At 47.9% G+C, this 21,088-nt stretch overlaps 1 protein-coding gene across 2 annotated transcripts in view; it reads right to left on the bottom strand.

The window, feature by feature from the left end:
* The window catches only part of ptk7b (protein tyrosine kinase 7b), a 58,487-nt gene extending 38,968 nt beyond the window's left edge, over positions 1 to 19,519 (bottom strand). Inside the window, exons 1-2 of one of the 2 annotated variants that reach the window (XM_040178547.2) lie at positions 17,824 to 19,519; positions 17,531 to 17,694 (exon numbers count right to left, since the gene is read on the bottom strand). In XM_040178547.2, coding sequence (XP_040034481.2) covers positions 17,531 to 17,694; positions 17,824 to 18,287 — 628 coding nt within the window. In that variant the 5' untranslated portion in view covers positions 18,288 to 19,519. Of the gene's footprint in view, positions 1 to 17,530; positions 17,747 to 17,823 lie in introns of those variants that run through there. The other variant, XM_078103981.1, reaches the window with a different exon arrangement.
* Between the last annotated feature and the right edge of the window lie 1,569 nt (positions 19,520 to 21,088).

Genomic DNA, 21,088 nt, shown 5'->3' on the forward strand with positions numbered 1-21,088 from the left:
GACTGTATGGCCTTCAAGCGTTTGTCCGCTCAGCCCTGCCACATTCAGCCGCTTCCCTCCCGAAGGGTTTAGGAACGTCTACGGCGTCAGCGAGGGCCAACAGCAGGACGGGCGGATGCTGCATGAATGTCAAGGACGCTCACGACAAAAGCTGCGGCGCTAAATTGACCCAAAACGCAGGCCAAGCGGCCGGCGGCTCAGTGGGTGACCCGACCCCCTGGCTCAACGGACGCCAGCACTCAGCAATCACAACAAGCACAAATATTTCCGTGCGACGCGCAACGCAATCCGCCGGCATCGAGAGATACTATACGGCTAATTCAGGCAAATGACATTTACTGAGGAGTTATTTAGATGCTATCGGTGGCTCGGGGTCTTTGTGCTAAGGGGATTAGCGCCACCGTGCCCGGCGCTGAAAGGCGTCTTTGTGGCTGTAGTCTTTAGCGGGAAGGGAGAGCGGCTCAGATGCCTGCGTGGAGGGTGTCAGTTATCAGGGATCCTGCCATGCCTTGCTAATCTCTGGCCCCGCACAGTTCCTGAACCCCAGCCAGCCTCTAGAGTTCTCTCAGAACGGGGCGGGGGGGACAATGATGGTTATTCACGGGGGGAGCCAGCGGACTGTCGGGCTCCTCTGCTCGAGTGTGCGGCATGAGGGCGGAGGTGGGAGTGGGGGCCCTTAAGCACTGCTCTTGCTTTAGCCGCCGTGAGCTCTCAATAGAGACGGGCTTCAGACACATACATAGTGGCCCGGTGCCACAGACACAAACCACGGTGAGGCGAGGGGCCCGTGACCGACGTTCCACTATGAAGACGCGTTTCGGTCATTAGTCACATGACATTGTATGAACAATTCGGTCCGATTATGGAGTTGCTGCGTTGATGACGTAATTGCCGTCTTTCACACACACACTCCGCTGCTTCAAACACAGTAACAGCCTAATCAGTTTTTTGAGAAAGTAATGCAGACTTCCTGCAGGGAAAACGGAAAACTGGGTCACAGAAATACAGTCCCATGTGCTCCCCCCAAAAATCACTGTGTGTGTGCGTGTTATCTGTGATGTTTTAATTAAATGTAGATGAGTGGGAGGAAGGGAGTGAAATGCAACACAGCTGAAATTCACTTTCCAGACATCCTGGAGTTTTAAGAGTTTGGGGGTGGGGGGGGAAGGGTTGCATGGGTACAGCGGGAGGAAGAGCGGTGGAGGAGATTCATTGAAACGTTGAATTCATTTGTGGCCGTCAGATCCTCTTTCACAGTGAAGTGTTAGGAGTGTGTGTCCGTCTGCCCCCGCCCCCCCCCCCCCCCACCATTCCACTGATCCACTGATCCCACCTCTTCCTCCACAGCCCCGCGTGGCCTCCTTTCCACTCCACTGGGGCGCAGACATGCAGCGGCATCGTAAATGCTTCACAGACCAGCGTCTCATCTTCTCCGCCTCCTCCTCAGGTCTCCCATTGTTCCGCCAACCTGGTTTCAGTGTCTGGCTCAATATGTCGTGACCTCAATCCTGGTTGGGCACACACCGTCTACTGCTTCAAAAGATGTACAAAAAGCTGGTTTCAGGTTGTCGTTCAAGGTTTGCTACGGTGAGCCAAGTCCCTGCAGGCGTATATCCAACCGGCCCGAGAGTTCCCTGCCTTTAAAAAGAGCAATAAAAAGTCCGGCAGAAGATCAAGCGGCTACCTGTGACCACTGAGAAATAAAGTGAGTTCATGCTCTGAGGTATCACACTGCAGGGCAAACACACAGAGTGGACAAATTCAGCTGTGGTTTTACTGCAGATGCACAGGGACCACAGAGCTGATTGTCTCCACGGCATTGGAGAAAATTAATGGGGAAGTGTCATTGACAGAGGAAGCGTTGGGGACGCGACGCGGTCTGGCGATCGGGGACAGCGCGTCTGCAACATCCCACAGCACGCCCACCTCCTTCTGGCACCGCAGCGGAATGCGCCCCCCCCCCCCCCCCCCAGGCCCGGTCCCTTCTCGGTGCTCACCGAGCAGCTAAGTACAATGTCTCTTTTCAAAGGGGACGCTCAGATGAAAGAAGCAGAGTTAATTGCCTCGGCCACAATAGAAAACCTCCCTGTTAGGACGGCCCTTTTCCCCTGGCAATTAAGACTCACTTCCCCCTGAGTGAGACGGGGGGGGAGGGGTTGTGTGGACACTTGTTCGGCACGAGGAGAAGATCCCACTTGTCATCTGCTACTTATCTCTAGAGCGGGTTGGACGTGATAGATTGCTTCACGGGGGCTGTCACAACATCCGTGCGACAGGAGGGAAGGGAGGACGATATCTTTGGACGAAGGTGGTTTGGCACAACTTGCAGAGCGGATACGGCAGAGATTTGTAAAACGACGCACATAAAATTGATTAAAAAGTACCATTAAATTGTTTGAACAAACAATATAATTTTGTAAGGCGATAACTCAATATGTCCATATTACCAAACTGAGATATCCATTGGATTATCCTCTAGTCATATCAATGTTAACTACAACTATGAAAGTTTAAACTAAATTCTGGAGCGCAGAGGATTTGTTTCAACATTGTTGATTTATTATCAACGCGTTTGGTGATTCATGTTTCACAGCGACAACAGCTGACATTTCATGCGTCTCCATAGCAGAAGCTACAGTTTTACGATGCGCCAACGTCCAGGAAAGTCGACACAGACGACACAGTTGTATAAAATATCAGGGCCTCGATCTGTTAAGTGTGACTTCAAAGTAAAGACTGCTAGGCCGGGAGGACAGAAGACGTATTAATGAACCACTCCAGGGACATAAAAAAAAATAAACAAAGTCTTAGACTGATGATGGCGGGAGGTCTAACCCTAAAAAACATGGAAAAAACAAGTCTCAAAGGAAGGCTTGAAGTAGAGTTCTTACAACAAAGATGTGGAATGTGGATATTAATGGAATTTAATCCAGGCAAATGTATCTGAGGTGGCTGACGCACTTTGGGATGACTCAGACTGGTTGTAAACCTGTGAACAACAAACCACTATGAACAATAATCACATGGCGAGAACGCTGGTTAGCAGCCGTGGAGACGATTAAAGCAGAATAATTAGCTCTAATTACTTCCTGCTTTACATCTCCTGCAGGTCATGCACACTGGGAATGAACAATGTTCTGCTTTTCCCGGGATTCAGGCTAGGGGGCAAATGGGGGCGGGAATGGGTTGGCTGAGATGGGGGGGGGAAAGGAGGGGGAGGGGGTTGAGTTTCCCCTCAACACACGCTTCAAAACCAGCGCTTTGCTGTAGGAACTGATCGGGGTAAATAAAAGTAAGTTGCGAGGCATGAGTGCAGGAAATGCACGCACGCACGCACGCACGCGGCTCGGCCGTCAGATTGGATTCATGGCGTATTGAGTGAGAAACGCATCTTTAGCGGGCTCATTTGTATGCACCGCACAGCCACTCTTTGTGCTGGAGTAAGACGTGTTGGGGCGCTCCTCTGCTCCTCAATGAGAGAGTGACAACCTTGCAAAAACTCAGCCTCAGCCCCCCCTGCTCCATACACCCGGTTCCGCTTGAAATCTGGCGCTGCATCAGTATGGGTGACTGCTCGCCCGGAGCGGGACGGGCAACCACACATGGCATGGACACACCGACACAAAAAGGGGCTTGGCAAACGCTACTGAGCTGGGCCGATTATACAGCAGCACCCCGGCAACGGGCTTCCAAATGCAGACGTGGGGATCGTTTGAATAAATCAGTTGCGATTACATAACGTGATCGCGCGTATTCATTACCAGCACTGACCGCTGGTGCTCAGCGAACAGAGCAATGAGCGCAACGACGCCTCTGGCTTGCTTAAGTGGGATATTTGTAGGCGAGGGCGCCGTGCCAGACGTTCAACAGGTCGCGTTGCTACGTGAACCACGTCAATTGGAGACTAGCGTACGCGTAGTCCTCATCCTGAGTAGCATCCAGTCGGGTGCACGTAGGGTGCTAACGCTAGTCATCCTCAACCACATTCGTGTTCCCCAGAGGATGAACGATATTGGTGAATCCCACAACAACTACTGGATGGATCGCAGTAAAAAGGACATTTATGTTGCATTCGTGAGTTGTAGTGTTCCTTCCTGATGCAACACATAGCTGCAAAACTAATTATATTCCAATCAGCCTCGGCTTTTATTTGTTTTGCCACTCATTAGCAAACGCTAGTGTGGTAAATCAAAGAGGGAGAATGCGGTATCCCTTAAACATCAGCATGTTCATTGCGGGCACATTAGCATTTAACACCAAGCATCACAAAAGCTAGTGTTACTACGGTCTTTCAGTATGAAGTAAGTACTAACTAGAACCAAGTATTCATTCAAGATTCATCAACAAAATAGCAAATGTGAGAAATTAAGCCCTCCATAAGAAACCAGGATGCCCTTTTTTCTGAGAATAACTTAAATGTGTTCAATTTAATTAAAAAACAGGAATACAACCCTCATCTGTAAAAACAACATTCTTTTCCCTTTTTTGAGGATGAATCAAATAATTAACAATTATTTAGCTCTTTAGTCATTCATTTTAATTGTTTTTACAATCAATAACCAGTTCATCGAATGACAGGTTGAGTCCTAATGTCTCAGTGATGTCTCCATTAACAGCAAGAAAGACTAAACCGTTTAATGGAAGAAAATGTGCATAAATGACATGAGAAGCTCAATTAAACTACTTTCATAAAGGGAATTATAGAACGCTCTCATTGTCATGCGTGTTCAGCTCCGTAAGCCCTCCTCCCGTCACTGCCAACGAGGTTTCCCCGATAAAGGCCCAGGGGGGTCGAGGGCTGATTCCCTGCTGCGCTTGTTGGCCGATCACAGCCGTCTACGACTGATTGCTCAGGCGGTTTATTCCTCCGCCATCATGGCTGATATTAAGCCCAGGAAACCACACCCCCACCGGCAGGAACGCCGACACACACACAGGTTAAGTGTTTCATTCCATCTGTGTTCAGCTGATTCGTGCGCGGGGGAGGGGGGGGGGGGGGGGGGGGCTGCTTTTAACTACGACCAAGTAAATCCCATTAGAGAATTACAAAAAGACTCATTGAATCCTCTGAGTCACGCACTCGCTCAAGCTCCTCATGCATTTAGCGTATACAGAGAGCAAAGCAGTCCCACACATGCATGTGCATGCAGGGATCACTATAGGTGCAGGAGTCCAAGTACACTGACACGATCTCCACACATACAGGGACGTGTTACACACAACCCCTGCAGGCTTTCTTCCAAGGAAACACGGGCCGCGGCACTTCACTCCCCTGACGTGCACACCGGTGGTTTTGTCAGTTTGGAAAGAGGCGTTTTGGTGGAGGGACACGACACGGCCGATGGGGCCGAAGTCCTCACTTTCGATTCACCACCTGCCGTTGCCAAACTCACCCAAACACGTGGACAAACCAGAGATCCCACCTGAGGACACCGGGAGCGAGGCGCCGGAGGAGGCAAAACGGGATGCGTTGAAGTCAGATCCCAGGACACGCAAGGTCAGCGCTTCCCCGCCAGCTCAATTCATTGAGGCAAGAACGCAAAGAAAGAAACAGCACTGGGATCTCATTAGAAATGTTGGCCTCAGCACATCTCGCCTGCTGGTATTAATTGTCTACAACCTTTTGGGCTTTAAAAAGGGTGGTGGGGGAGGTTACCAGCACATTTCCAGGCTGAAATATGAGGCTGCTCTCCTCCTGGAATTTCCCGTTTTTCCATAACATAGAAAAACGTTTTTTAAAAAGAAAGGGAAATATTTCTCCTTTGCTCTTTAATCCAATCTTTCCATTTGTACCACTTTACATTCAAAATCCCCCACATTAAATCGCACAGGGCCACTGGAAGGTTCTGAACCTAAACCCACAGAGAAACACACCACAAATATAGTGCGATCGATCAATGATGTTTTTTTAATAAAGTCTTTTTTAAAAGGATTGTGTGATTTTTGTGGTCTTGTAAGCCCATAAAATGTTTGAGCACTAGCAGACGTTGAAATATACTAAATTGCTATATCTTTGACCGCAGCTCTAATTAAAAACGGTAATCCGCTTTTAACGGACAGCAACAGCTACTCAAAATCTTTTGGTCCCTCCGCGTCACCCCGAGGAGCCGCTAACCCCCCCGTAACACAACGCGTTCTCCCTCGGAGCCCCTGAGAAGCCGGCGCTGGCTGCAGAGCGGCAGCTCACGTTTCAAGACAAAGCCCGATCGTCTATCAGAAAGGAGACACCTTCCAAACCGGGCCCGCTACTTATCACCGAGAACCTGTTTTTCCCGCCCCCCCCCCAGCCCCCCAGCCCCCCGTCTCGCACCCCGACCCTGTAAAGACGCCTTCTGCCGGGGAGGCTCGCAGCGTGATCGAGCCCGTCGGAGCTCTAACGTTTCTGTGCACAAAAGCCAACAGGAGATTCCACCTCCGCTCTGACCTGAATGACTAAAAAGAAAGAAATCTATCACACACAAACACACATTGAGTTTCTCACAAACTTTACGGGAGGGGTCGAGGAGCCCTCGACGGCCCCCGCCTCGGCACGGCGCTAATTTGGTCGAGCTTGGATTGACTGTATTTTTCCGAAGGGGACAAAGAACAGACGTGTTTACATCCTGAGAGTTTAACAGTCCGGCCTTTGTCCGAGCGAGAGGACCGCGTCGAGCAGCCGAGGCCGCTCGGAGAAAAAGTGACAATTTGTCAGGATTTAAGACCCCGTTAAGCACACAACATGGCTGCTCGTTTAGATGGCGTTTCCTGTGTGAAATTACGCGGCGCGGGTAATCAGATAACGAGCCTGTAAGGAGCAGATTTTGCCTCGTTTACAGAAAAGGTGAAAGGTCACGTTATACACAAGTCGCAGTGTTTTCGGGGCCTGAGGTTAAATCGACCTTTTGATCATAAAGCTCCAACTCCGTCCGAGGCCCGGGGTCAGGCTCACAGCGCAGGGTCAGAATAGCAGTTTTCTAACACGCAGTAACAAAGAGCCACTGATCGCAGCGACGAGAAGGTCTGACGGCACACGCAGGGGGGGTTGCCTGAAATTACCCCATTAAAAGATTCAAGCACCCCTCCGTGTGTCGGGAAGTTAAAAGCATCAGCGAAGCTGCTCGTCTCTCGTGGGGCGATAACTGGCGTTCCACTGCTGAACATCGAGATCAGGTCTCCCGTCATTCGTCGGATCTACAGCGGCTCGGTGTGGAAATGCTGCCAGTCAACGGAGCCTCTAAGAAAAAAACAGAGGTTTCATTTACGAGCCTCGCGTTGAGTAGCTTGAAGCTTCTTTGGGAACTGGTCTTCGTCAAACAGTATATTCCATCATAAAACGCTGGGAAATGGCCCACGGTTTATGGCAAGTACTGAGTAGTCTGGCAACGCCACATTTAACAAGATCTGGGACAAAAAAAAAAACATTTTCACCAAATAAGAAGCATATGGTTTCACATTGAATTACAGCCATTTTCTCTCAGGCGCACATACAACAAGAACAACTGGTTCTCTGTGTGCAACTTGCCGGGGAATCGTCTCGCGGCTCAGTCCGACCTCTGGAACCATCCGCCTAAAAGCCGCCATCACTCACGACAGACTGACCTTCCACAAAAGCGAGATCAGACACACGAGATCCTGTAGAGCGTTTTCCTCGACTCACTACGCAGGTGGTCAATCCTCTACGGATCATCGACAATGTTTTCCAGTCTCCAGGTGACAGTTGCTGACATTGTGTAACATTATAACATAATCACAGGGTTAATCTAATCTCAAATTCAGGTTCCTCGTACACACGACACTCTGAAACACACAATTAAGCTGAAGCTAAAGCAGTATTAGCGATTCTTCGCACGCCATTCCTGTATGAACGGAGTCAGTTTTAGGCAGGCTTAGTAGAAACTACAGGACATTACAGAAACATTTCTATTGCTTCAATGTGCGTTCATCTTTTATCAAACACAAGTAAACAAACTCGTATGAAAAAATAACAATGAGGCATCACATTCATTGAGTTAAACGAATGGCCTGCCTTCAGATCTAAAAAGCATCATCAACGCAGCATCAAAAGGCAGATTCACTATGGGTCAGTGTTGTTAAATGAATTAATCACTTGACCCACAGAAAAAAATCAGATCAGAGATCACAGGATCCCGGTGGCGATTGCCAGCAGGCCAACTGGCAGCAGATGTCTCGGTCGGTTTTTCCCCGCAAACACAGAGCCGCTGTGTTTTTCCCTTAAGGACAGGATCCGACTGAGATGTGCTTCCCTTGAGAAGAGAGCCTCAAATGTTCATACGTTCACAGCTGGAATGAGTCGCAGCATCGTCAGGATGATCTATTCCATCGGCCATTGTCAAAAAAAAAAAAAAAAAGGTTACCTTTAAAAAAGGGAGCCATCAGCGAAAGGGGTGCGTGGAGCGAATGGTCATTTATTCCACTTTTCGAGCAGACGGGTGTGATGAGGAGCTCATCTGTAGTGGGTCAAAGCCGTTGCCTCTTCATCGGAGTCAGCTTGTTACAGTCCATCTGCTGACCTGGGCTCCTCTCTCAACTTCTAAGCCCTCTCGCCAGTCTGGTGTCCTCCAGCTGCCCAAATCCCCCATCGCCCAACCTGAAGGCCATCGCTCACTACATGGAGATTCTTTTAGTTCTCTTGGTTCTCTGGGGTGGGGAATCATTCTAAATCAATTCACACTTTTTACTTTTCAGAACATGAATCTTGAGCTTTACGATACCTGTTATGGTCTCAGATACAAAACCAAGCCCAAGAACACCGGTTAGTCTCTCTTCCTCTCTCAATCATTTACAGTCAAATTTCCAAAGTAAGCCGGTAAAAAGTTATGACTTGAATAACCGTACTGCTTTTTAGGGAATCTCAAACGGCAACCTGAAGCTAACCCGTTTTCAAAGAACAAATGAAATAGTAGTAATGCCAGTGTGGGTTTGTTCCTGCGAGTGTTTACCGAGGAGAACCGGGGCCCAGAGCTCTGGAGGCTCGGCCCTCGCCGTCTCCTTACACTGAGGAACGCGCTCATGTTTAATGCCTTTTCAACCGCCAGAGTTTAGACAGGGTTACAGCGCCAGAAAAAACCCTAAAATAATGTAATAGAAAGATCAAACAAAGAAGGAGCGGAGGAGGAAAAGCTGCTGGACATCCAACTCGTTCTCTGGCGAGAGACGTGTTTTGTGGAATAGTAACGACGGACTCATCGGCGACCGGCCTTTGTTCGCATGTTGTCGCATTCTAAGAGGCTTCATCTTCTGGTCAATCCAACCGTTTTCCATTTCTAACAAGTGGCTGATGCACTGATGTTCTCCCCATTCTTTGGGAATACTGCCATTTGATCGAGGGTTTGTCTACATTGTGTCAGAGTAGTGGTCTTACCGCCAAAGCACGCAACAAGATGTGATGTTCAAAGGACGCAAGTGAGGAAGTGGAGAGAAAAGCACCCGGGGCTTGAGTGTCATCTGACCTCATTTTAAGAAGGACTCAGGAGGATGCGGTGAAGGAATGGGGGTAGCTTTCACTGCATCCCGCTTCTTCGCGTCCTATGAAATGACAGGACGGGAGGAGGGGGGCACACACTCACAGTAAGACATCTGCCTGGAAACCATCCACGCAGAGATGAAAGAGCGCTGGTGAAGTCACCGCATTTCTTTGAAATGAGGGCAGAGGAGGCACGAGATGCAGCAGCATAAACGCTCGGCCCATTTCTGTGTGGAATTTCATCACCTCGTACGTTAGACGGGCACTGCATTGTCTCCTGCAGCCACGGACTCCATAAAATATTCATCGCGGGCCGAGGCAGTCGTGCGTAAGAAAGAGCATGAATGAATAGAAGAGGAGGAAAGTGTGCGTCGGTCTAGAGCTGCTCAGAAAGCTAAGCTGACCCACATCAACACAGTGGGGTCCGCCCTGCTGTCGGGTCAGGGGCCGCCCGCTATAAACACACGGACAGATATGTGCCCACAGGTGCCCGACTTCCCCCAAACACACGCGTCAGCCTGCATATAAAAGCCCGCCCCATCTGCACCACAGGAAGTCACCGGCCAAACAGCCGTAAAACTTTTCCTGCCAAGGCTGTTGTCCAAAACCTCAGGGAGACAGCAGCCCCCCCCCCCCCCATCCTGACCACACACACAGAGCAGAGACCCCCGGCCCACAGTGAGGAAAGACAAGGCTGTGGCCTGCTGTCTGGGCAATAACCCCACATGAGGACACGAGGCAGCTGTGGCGAGGACGCGGTGGAGATCCCCCTTACGCTTTGACGGCAGGAGGAAACCGCCACGGCCAAATATCTACTTCCTCTGGCACAGGAGATGGGAGGGACGTTGTCAATTGTCAGACACAACACGGGCATTTTCTATCCGTCGTCACCTGGGCAGGACAGGAAACACTGCCCTTTGATCCCCGATGGACGGGGCCCGGAGCGGCCCGTTGGGGCGGCATGTAGAAGCTTTGTATTATTTGTCCTCTGCAGGGGTCAACCAAAGTATTTCATGTCGTTGACTGGTATTTACTCGTTTCTGGAGGCAACTTTTTATTTTCTCCAGCGAGGATTGATCAACCAAAGTAGTGACTTCCAGAAAAAAAGTCATGCTGAAACATTCAGTACAGCTTTTAAAAAAAAGAATTTAGAAGCAGAAAAAGTATGTTTTTAAAAAAAAAAGTTGCTTGTCACACCGCTATTTGGCTTAATAAGCTGGAGTTTATGGTTAATTCAAAAAGGTTGATTAATTATGTCTTTGTTTGAAGAGGTTATTTCAGGCGCCGACGAATCGCCTCCCCTGTAATGCAGTGATCCCAAAATGGCTCATTAAATGGAATCAACGTGGTGCAATGCAGGTACGGACGATATGGCAGCAGAGCATGAAAGGGTCATCAGCTCAAAAAGACAAAAAGCTCTTAATATGCAATATATGAATATACATATGAATGGCGTATTATTGATCGTGAACTGAAAGCACATAATGAAATGTCTCTTGATAAACCTCAAGGGCAGCTGCAGAGTAGCTGTGTGGAAGGATGGGGGGGGCAGGAAGCACCTTGGTGTAGCAGATGTTCCAGGACTAACCTTGGCCTCGTGTTGTTCTGGGGGAAAACATCCAAACACGGACTTTCTCCACCTGGCTGTAAAATACTAAAAACAAGGCCGAAGCGGGCAAAGACTCCCGTGTGTCGGTCAGAGCTTTTGTATCCAAACAGGCTCATTTCAGCTCCGTTACCAGATACTGGGACAAGAAGTGCAGTTTTACCAACAAAAAAGAAAAAACATTTTCATGCAGCAAACCCACACTGCCTGTGCCATCGCTCTGTCAGAAATGATTCATTTTGTATTTGTTAGACCCGGCGCAGTCTGGTATGAATGAAGACTCAGAGGGAGGTTCAGACGGAGGACAGCGGGGGTTTAAAGAGATTCAGCAGTTGGCACAGTTCGGGAAGGTGGAACGCAGAGCGAGCGCCGCAGCAGAGCGGAGACGAGGCGAAGCCGGGAGGCTGGTGACGAGGTTGTTTAACATAATTAAAAACACACAGCAAAAAAGAAAATAAACTATGCTGGCTGCGTAATGTCGACTCCGGGTAATTACCGTCTACTAATGCAGAACAACGCGGACCGGGATGTGGTAATGCGGCCGGGCGCCCGAGAGGAGACGAATGATCATCGGACGCGGCTGGGTAACAGACCTCGGGTCAGCGGAGGTTTCACGGCCGATTACGGCGCCAATAAATAAAATCGACCGGCCTCACGTGGTCGACGCTGATCACAGGGCAGAAAGCAGAAGGACGTACACACACTGAAACAGGCAATGACATTTTTAAAAAAGGGGACAAATTTACATTTTCACGCTGATCAAAAAGGACGTTCGGCGTAAACAACCAGCACGGCAAAGTGCAGAGGCCTAATGCGGCTAAATAGCAATGAATGAATGACTCTCTGGGCCCATTTGGTGCTTGACTACTTCAAAATAAAATAGTTGTGTGCCCATTTTGTTATTTGGCTTTCTATTTTTCTTATTCCTTATTGTGTTATGCGGAACACACGCAGTTAGATAGCGGACATATGTGAATGGATGGGGTCCAGCTTACATCCCGACCCGCACTCTCCGCTCTGCAAAACTGCTCGTCCCTCCTCACCGAGAGCAAAACACTCGCCCAGATCACGACTCTTTGCTGTCCTTGCTCCGAAATGGTGGAACGAGCTCTCAGATGACACCAGGACCGCAGAGAGCCTTCACATCTTCATCTTCACAAACTAAAGACACACCTCTTCAGACTCTACCTCCACTAAAAGACGCCACTTATCTATAGCAAATCGTAAATTTGAGTTTGTATCCCAATGGTTGAATGCACGTATTGTAAGTCGCTTTGGATAAAAGCATCAGCTAAATGACATGTAATGTAATATGACCACATTATCCAGTGTATCCAGCTTGCACATGTTGTACTCTGTTGATCAATCACATAATTCAACTTTGCACAATACAAAGAAAGAAAAAAGTATGTTTTCTTCCGCTTCCTCATCCCCACATTCATAGACAACTTCAAAGGAAACCCTTTCTGGTAATAATGTTGTGGTGGAAAACTCTTCTTGAAGAGAAACAACTGTGCTCCTCCGACGCCTGGGAGAACACCGGCAGTTGTAGGCAAATTGGCTCACATCCACAACGTGTGATGGAGGATTCTAAAGGAACCGGAGAGCTCTGCATCCGCAGGCTCAAAGCCACTGGCTTAACTCGTACATTATGCAGGCTCCACCGGAGTCGCTGCACGGCTTCAGTCAGGTACCGGAGCCTCGAGGTAACCGCGGCATACCGGCTGCCATGGAGACGGCTCAGGCCTCTGAAGCTCTGCCGCAACGGAAAGATGGAGCGGCATAATGTGGAGCAACAGGACGGAGTCAACTGGATGAAACGGACACCGGCGAGGACGTGCAAACCGCTGAATAAATTCTCTCCCGGGCCCTCTGCGAGGTCGGTTGTAGCCGGCCGACCTCATTCATCAGGGGATCAAACATTGGAAGCGCAGCGCCCCCCCCCACATTAAACACCAGTGTCCTTTTCAGCCTGTTTAAACCTGCTGGTTTGGCGGGGAGGAACTGATTGAGCGCTGCCTAGTGTCACTCTGCCTGTGGCCCGTTGCTATGATGAGTTCATTCAGCCTCGCGGACACAAAGAGTTAATGGCCGCTTGGATTATGCAATGGCGTGCCAGACGCCTTTCTCCTCTCTCCAACAACCCCCCCCCCCCCCCCCCCCCTTTTTTCCTTTAAAAGGGCCGCTAAATTGGGCATTCCTGCACGTTTCAATCAGATGGATTTGAATGCGCATGCTTCGGCACCAACGTGGGAACAAAACAGGGATTTATTTTCCCCCCTGAAGGCGGGTCGTCCCTCTACAGCAGGGCCCCACACCTGCCCCGCGGCTCGGGGGTTGTCGCAGGGATTTACGACTGTCGGGGCGGGTTACATCTGAGCGGCAAGCCAATAACATCTGTATCCGTAGTTTTTTTTTTTTTTAAGTGAACATGAGACCGTAGGTTATCGCTAATAGCAGATTAGTGATCCGGTAACTGCAGATTAGTGTTGAGGTTAAAGACGGTCAGCCAATGTCAGCCACTGAATCTGATAAGAGCAAAAATGTCTCATTACTGAGGGATCACTGACTTTGCTGCTTGAGGCTGGAACAGCTCCACCTGATCCCAGCAACGGCTGCAGCACAACATGCAACTTAAATATAAATAACACATTTCACATTAGCCAAGGAGGTGGATTAAGATTACTAGTTTTGTATGACAAACTAAAAAAGAACAGCAAGAGAAAGCATTTCCTTTTTGAAGCCGGAAGTAGTAAATGTTTGGCAGTTTTGGTCAGAAAAAGAAATGTCATGCTGCTTAGTCGTTGTAGGTCTACATGCAATTTAAATTATGAGCTCCCTTAATACAAATTACATTAAGAAAGAAATATTATGAAGTCTGGGGCGGTTTGCATTACTGAAATGTCATTTTCAAGAGTTATGCTGCGGTAAATTACAGAGCGCTTCTGGCAAACTATCCAACTGAAGCATGTTGATGCAATTGGAAACGCCACAGGACAAGAAATAATAAAGGAGGGGAAAAAGCGTTGCCGAGTGTAACACAACAAAGTCAGCAGCACCGAGTCAGTAAACAACACATAACAACCCCCCCCCCCCCCCCCCCCCACCTCCCCTCCACAGATAAGACTGGCCCCCACGAGGGCCCCCGGACCGACACCAGCATGGAAGGGTAACGAGAGACAGGGAGACAGGGACACACACACACACCTTGGGAAAATATGAGCGGATCTTACAAGCTACGACAATAATAAAGTGGTTCCTTTCATTGACCTTCCTCTCGGTGTGGAGAGAGTTTTGCTTTTGGACAACTATTGATCCATAACTCCTTTACAATGATTTTAATCAACACATTAAAATTACATTATTCATTCATCCAACACATTATTCCCTTTTGGGACAATAATTTATTGACAAAGTGAATATCAGAAAATCATGGCACATCAGGCACGTATTCTGGCAGAGTTATAAGTTGTCAGATACGCGTCTTAGAGGCACTGTGATCTCCTTCGAGATCTTCAAAGGCGGCACAGCTGTATCAATTGTCCACAGTGGCACCGGAGTAATAAGAACCGAGGAGACGGGCGCATCAATTCAGAACTGACAAAGACGCCAAAACGAAGATATTGGGTTGCCACGAGTGTAACACCGGATAAAATAAGACCCCCCCACGCGTGACGTGCACGTCTTATATATCTCTTCTCTTTCAGCGGCACGTCAATTCAGGGGGTTGAAGCGGCCTCGGTAGATACAATAACGCCGTATACAGCAATAGTGACGGAAAAAAACGGTAGTTTAAAACATAACCTTGATCGATTCTCTATGAGATGATGTGCATCGTGTGTTCTCGCAGACAGGGGAGGATTTAATGAAACTACACCGCACAAACCACTACGATGAAACACCACAGGCTACAACGTAAGGAATATCTGCCAGAATCGGTACATGTTAAGACTGAAGATCCACTAAAAGCTGTAGTCCAACCAGTGGATGTCAGCAGATAGGCGGTGAGTCGGTACGCGGCCCGCCGATTGTTGTGTAACAAAAGCCTTCAATTACTGGTCAAATCACCACTTTAAAAAGTTACTACACGCCACAAATCACTTCCTTTCGCTGTCATAACAGGATGAAAGATGAAGCCTGTGCCGTTGTTGGGGATTGCGTTAGATGTTGCAATGTTGTGCACAGATGTTCATGGAATTTCCAACCTCAGCAACACAATTAGTGAAATAAATAATGGCGTGCTGGAAAAAAAAAAAAAACAATGGCTCAATCATGATGGCCTGGTCTTTAAATGTAATAAAGTAATAATGATGTACAATATGGTTATACCGGCTTACTGCTTCAACAGCTGTGCACAAGAGATACCGATTTCCTTTTGACGATTGTCCTCCACCGCAGGATTGTAAACAGCCGCCCGATTGTAAACAGGCAAATTCCAACCGCACACGCCTGTGTTTATTGAGGCGTCGTCCTCTCATCCCCGCTGGATGGGACGGGGAACAGCCTGCGTGCACAGCGGGGTTAACCTGAGACAAGCGTCTGGATACAAAAACGGAGCGGCGGGTGGGCGCGCCAAGGAGATACAGCGGAAAAACCAAAGGAGAAAACCCTCATGGTGCGAGGGTTTGAGAGCCGTGCTGCACGTTGGCTCCGTGGACATTCTGATGGACGCAGCGGAGCCAGCGCTTGGTGAAAGAACAGGGAGAAGAAAAAAAAACAGGCTTGTTGACCCGAATCCAGGTGTTCGCAGCGGTCTGCTCTTCCTGCGGATATGTCGCAGTGTCTTTACAGTGGCTGGAATACACAAGTCAATAAATCTGCACTCCCAATTGAATTTCCCCCGCAAAGTTTGACGGCACGCCTCTAAATCGTCGTCAAGTTTTAGCTCGGGAATCCAGACGACTGATGCAGCACGGGAGCTGAAACGCAGATGTTCCCCAGCAGCGACTCAGAGGAGACGACAAAGTGTGCGAGGACGTTGACCAAAAAAAATGCTGCGTCGACATTCCGCGAGGAGCTTTTCGTTTACTCTGAGGACCACAGACAGAAAGCAGACTGGGGCGGCAAAAACGGAACGATATCTGTAAACTAAAAAAAAAATAAAAAAAAAAGGAAATATTTGACCCCAGCGGCCTGAATCAGCAGATGGGAGCAGCCTCCACAAGTGCGTCCTGTCCGGGGTGGATGGATTCATGTGGGGAAAAAACGCCACTATGCACCATTTGTGGCCTTTGCAGTGTTTCAACACATGGGAGGGACGACCCCCCCCCCCACCCACACTCTTGAAAAAATAAAAAAAGGGAGAGAGAGAGAGGACACTTTCTGAAAGCGGGCTGTCATGACAGTACCTGGCTGGGCTCTATTTATGGATGTTATAAACACAGACCAGCAGCAGCCTCCGTCTCCCCTGCTGCCGCCACACAGAGGACACATTCATCCCAAAGTGGGCACCGGGAGACGACTGGTGTGGGATGAGGGGGGGGGGTCGACAGACGGACACTTCAACTTAAAGGAATTTTTCGGCCGATCTGGCAATCGCGGCCTTGTGTTGACGGGCACGGGCAAAAACACAATCAGTGCTCGTCCGCGCTTCAGTCCACATGCGGGGATCAGATAAAAGTGACTCTGTTTTGACATGATGAGCGGCGAGTTAATGAGCCGGATCCTTGGCAGGATAAGAGCATTCCTGGCCCGAGCTGGGAAGGATCCTTACGTGGCTTTCTTCTCACTCTGCAGGCCGAGGTTATGAACTTTTTAAAAGGCTGTGTGTGTTTAAGGGGCGGGGGGCTGCATCAATGTTAATTTTTCCTTTTTCTGGCTCCCCTTTGTTGGAGGACCACTCAGGTAGACACTTAACACTGCCCCCCCCCCCCTGCATGTGAATGGCACCTATGAGGCACGGGGCCGGAGAAAGGAAGGGGGGGTGGGGGGGGTCAAACACAGTTATGATTAATCAAAAACAGAGTCCAATGCGTTGGGTGAGGATGGAAAGATGATTATTATGCTTGTTGTTTGTGCTGGAGAGTTTGTTTCTAGTTAAAGCCTTTGAAATAAATAAATCAGTTATCTATCCCCCCCACCCCGGGTCAATGGGGGAGGGGTGCCTCCTTCCTCCATAGACCCACCTCCCAACTCATGTAATGTAACGGTAGTTTAAAGTCATCTCAAGTTGAAATCATCAGAAAGCGTGTTTTCTGAAGCAGTGAGGGAGGAGGGCAGCGTGCAGATACCGCTCTCTGACGCCCGTGCGTGTGTGTGTGTTGTGTGTGCGCGCGCGCGTGTGTGTGTGTGTCTCCTGGTGCAACCTGGACTAAGTTGAACCAGCCACAGAAAGCCCTTTAAGAAAAGCATGGAGGTCAATGTCGTGGTCTGCAGGACCCCCCCAGCCTCCGAATAACTAGAAAGCAATGGGACGTGCACGCGCACTGCGCGTTTGAGCCGTACAGCAGCTCGTCACTGACCTTGGAGGCAGATGATTCCCAGGAGGCACATCGTTTCCACCGGCGCTTTCCTCCGGTTAGCCGCCGCGGGGCTGCCGCCGCCGTCCCTTCGCCGGGTCTCTCTCGGTAGATACATGACCGTCCCCGGTGCTCGGCGAATCCCCGGTTCCTGCGTTCTCCTTCGGCTACGGGAGAGCCGTGGGGTCGGAGAGAGGGAGCGACAAAGAGATCCGAAAAAGTAAGACTAACCGCGTTTACCTGCGCGGGTCTCCGGGAGAGCGAGGGGGTGCGCGCGCGCAGACGGCCACGCTCACCTGGTGGTCGTGGTGAACTTTGGGGAAGAAGGCTGGGACATGTGGGGACGGGTGCCTCGGCTCTGCAGGCCAGCCGGGGACCAGAACCCACGGAGCGAGTTCAGAGCCGCCGAAAGTTTTGATGCAAAAGTGGAAAGTTCCAGGTGGCCTACGGGGCGCGGGGCTGCGGGGAGTTTAGGCCGCCGTGGGTCATTCCAAGCCGGGCCGAGAAGCCGCAGTCCGCCCGCGTCCAGAGCCGCACACCGCCGGGCCAGTTCCGTCTGCAACGAGAGGGAGTTTCGCTCCGCGGTGTTTCCAACTTGTCTTCCTCCCACTCGCCTGTGTGATTTCTTTCTTTTCTTTTCTTTTTTTTTTACACCAGCGTCAAGTGGGCGGAAGCAACACACGTGAGTTCCTGTGAGGACTTTCAAGATAAATGTCCACATTTGTAGCTGGAGTGCTTTCTCGCAATGTTTGTTTCCCATTGTTTGACCTTCAGTTTAATTGTTGTGTTGTGTTGTATAGAGAGATTCGCCTTCTAGAAAAAGCAATTTTCCGGTGGAAAGTCCTCGAACACAAGTCAGCCTTTTTGAGCCAACTTAGTACAGGTTCATAGATGCACATTATCTATACATCATCGTATTCCAATATTGTTTTCCTTTATCGTTTCAAAAGCGAGTATTTTTCTTCATATGATTCCCATTTAAATGGTAGAAGTGTAATATTAATTGACATTACAGAACCCAAACCCTCGACACAAAAAAAGATGGTTTTATTTTGAAATTGAAACGTCCAACATCCTGCAACAATGTATGTAATTCTTGTTGGATAATTTCCCGAAAGCGCAACTTCCGGTGGCCATTCCCAATCTGGGAAAAGGGAGACAACACTGCGACCCCCTGGTTCAAATGGTTCACTGTTACTTTTAACTGGACGAGGATTTGAATATAATTCAAAGTATTAAAAATCAGTCCAGCATATGTCTGCAACATAAAATGTCATACAAGAATAAATTACAAAACACAAATATTAATAGTGCATATTGGATGTTATTTTCTTGAATCCAGAACAGGAAGAACTTCTATTTTGCTATCGAGGGCTATTATCTGTGACATGGGATGCACATTCAGCCAACAACGACACTGAATCGTTCTCCCATTAATTTCCTAATGAAGTCTATCGTTTGTGAATTCACGGTCAGAATCTAATTTATTTATTTATTACAAATTAAATTAAAATAATATGTTGTCAAACCATCAAAAAACTATAATAATTATGAGACATACCATTTATTTTGGGCTTAACAAAAACATCTACCAAAGATGGAAGATCCTCATCAAACTTGAACATGCAGTTGTGTTTATCAGTACTCTCTGATCTAAAAAAAAAAACCACAATCAAATCTCAAATCATTGCAAATCAATACAGCAGTTGTTTAATTTATTAAAACTTAAAAAAAAAACTTTTATTAAGGGAAAAATCTCCAAGGCACATGACTCAATGTGCCCCTGTTTCAAAACATATTTAACCAACACAAAAATCAACTGTCCAGATGCCGAAATGCAATTTCTCAGCAGTAATTAGAGCTTTGTTGATTTCGTAAATGTAATCAGCAACTATTCTCATGATAAAAAAATTAACGATTGAATTTTGAAAGCAAAAAATCACATGTGGCTTTGTTGAAGCATCTTAAATCATGAGAATTTGCTCATATTTTCAGTCTCTTTTGTGTAAACACGTCGCCTTTTGTTACTATATTATGACTATTTACAGACAGAGTTTGTTACATGCATTCAAAGATCAACAAATAAAGAAAATAATGATGTTTAAAGCTTCATTTTTATATATCATTAATTTATCCATCCATTCATTTTTAATCAGTCTTCTGCTTGTCACACACTAGTTGTCCTGCATAGTGTGCGTTTTCACAACCGAACTAACCCGGAGGGCAGTTTGTGTACCGTCCTCTGGCTGTGGTGAGGAGCGTAACACAAACTGTAAACATTGTTTAAAGTGTGAACAGCAAAATGCAATGCAGACGTATCAGCAGCGGGGGGCAATCTTGGCCAATCCGACCATTTGAATGTTTCCGGCAAAGATTAAGGCTTAATCCCAACGTCCCCCCTAAAGCCTTAAAGCCTGAACCCTCAGCGATTTACCAACACCCGATGAATGAGTGCGAGTCTGTGAGGGCTTAAAATGGTGTAAATACGAACAGGACAGCACCTTGCTGCGAGATATCCTGTCACCATAAACTAAACCCACACAGAGTTAGTGGCAGCGTGCCTTAAAAGTCTGTGAGTCCCTAAAGATGGAGACTGGGATTGGGCCTGAATGTTAGTGATCCACTGGGTTGTAATACAGAAATTTCCATCCAACGCAGAGAGAAGACAAAACTTAACAAATGAAAAACATAATTTGTTAATACCAACAAGTGTCAATGCAATAATCTCCAATATGCAGAATGATAAATATACACCAGTCCTACTTTATGTCTTTCCACTTTAGGAAATCGACTAAATCAATCGATCAATAATCATCAATTATTTTGCTCAGAGTTGCGTTCGAAGCTACTGTGTACTTATTCTAACATATTAGAGTCTATGTGTGAATACTCTTATCAAATCAAGGACACTGCCGCCGGTCAGACGGTCTTGAAAATAAATTACCATGGCAACAACGGCTACATCAATTTGCTATCAAATGATGTTGGCCCGTGTGGTCGTTCACAACGGGCAACAGTATTGAATTTACTGGCAATCGCTGCCATAATATTCAGAGACACTACAACTTCATTGTCGAGCAAAAAAACCTAAACAACATAGAACTTCTAGTCCAAAGCAGACATGCTGTCAGAAACGACAGGTCGGTATGGCGACACACTCAATCAGTATTACGTTTGGAAAAAAAGAATTCTGAATGAAATGGGAGTGATGTTAGGGAGCAGACGTGGAGGCTTTGTGGTGGAGGGGCTCAGTTAGAAACAAACCACTTACTGTGTTCCTCTGTGATCCATAGCATTGGGAGTCTGTTTTGGTCTCAGTATGAGCTCCTGATTCACCTGTAAAGCATCAATCATCCCCTACCTGTCTGGGAGTTCATCAACTCGCTCATAAGTTTACGTTACGGATGTTTTTATTGCTGTTCCAATTTTGATCGTAAGTATAGGTGGGAAACACTATAGTAATGGGGAATGGAAACACACATAGTGCAGCAAACCCTTTAGTAGGGGAAAGAAAAAACATAAAAGAAAGAAAAATAAAATGAATGCACTTCTTAAGAAAGA

The sequence above is a fragment of the Gasterosteus aculeatus genome, chromosome 6, assembly GCF_964276395.1.
Source record: "Gasterosteus aculeatus chromosome 6, fGasAcu3.hap1.1, whole genome shotgun sequence".
Classification (NCBI taxonomy): domain Eukaryota; kingdom Metazoa; phylum Chordata; class Actinopteri; order Perciformes; family Gasterosteidae; genus Gasterosteus; species Gasterosteus aculeatus.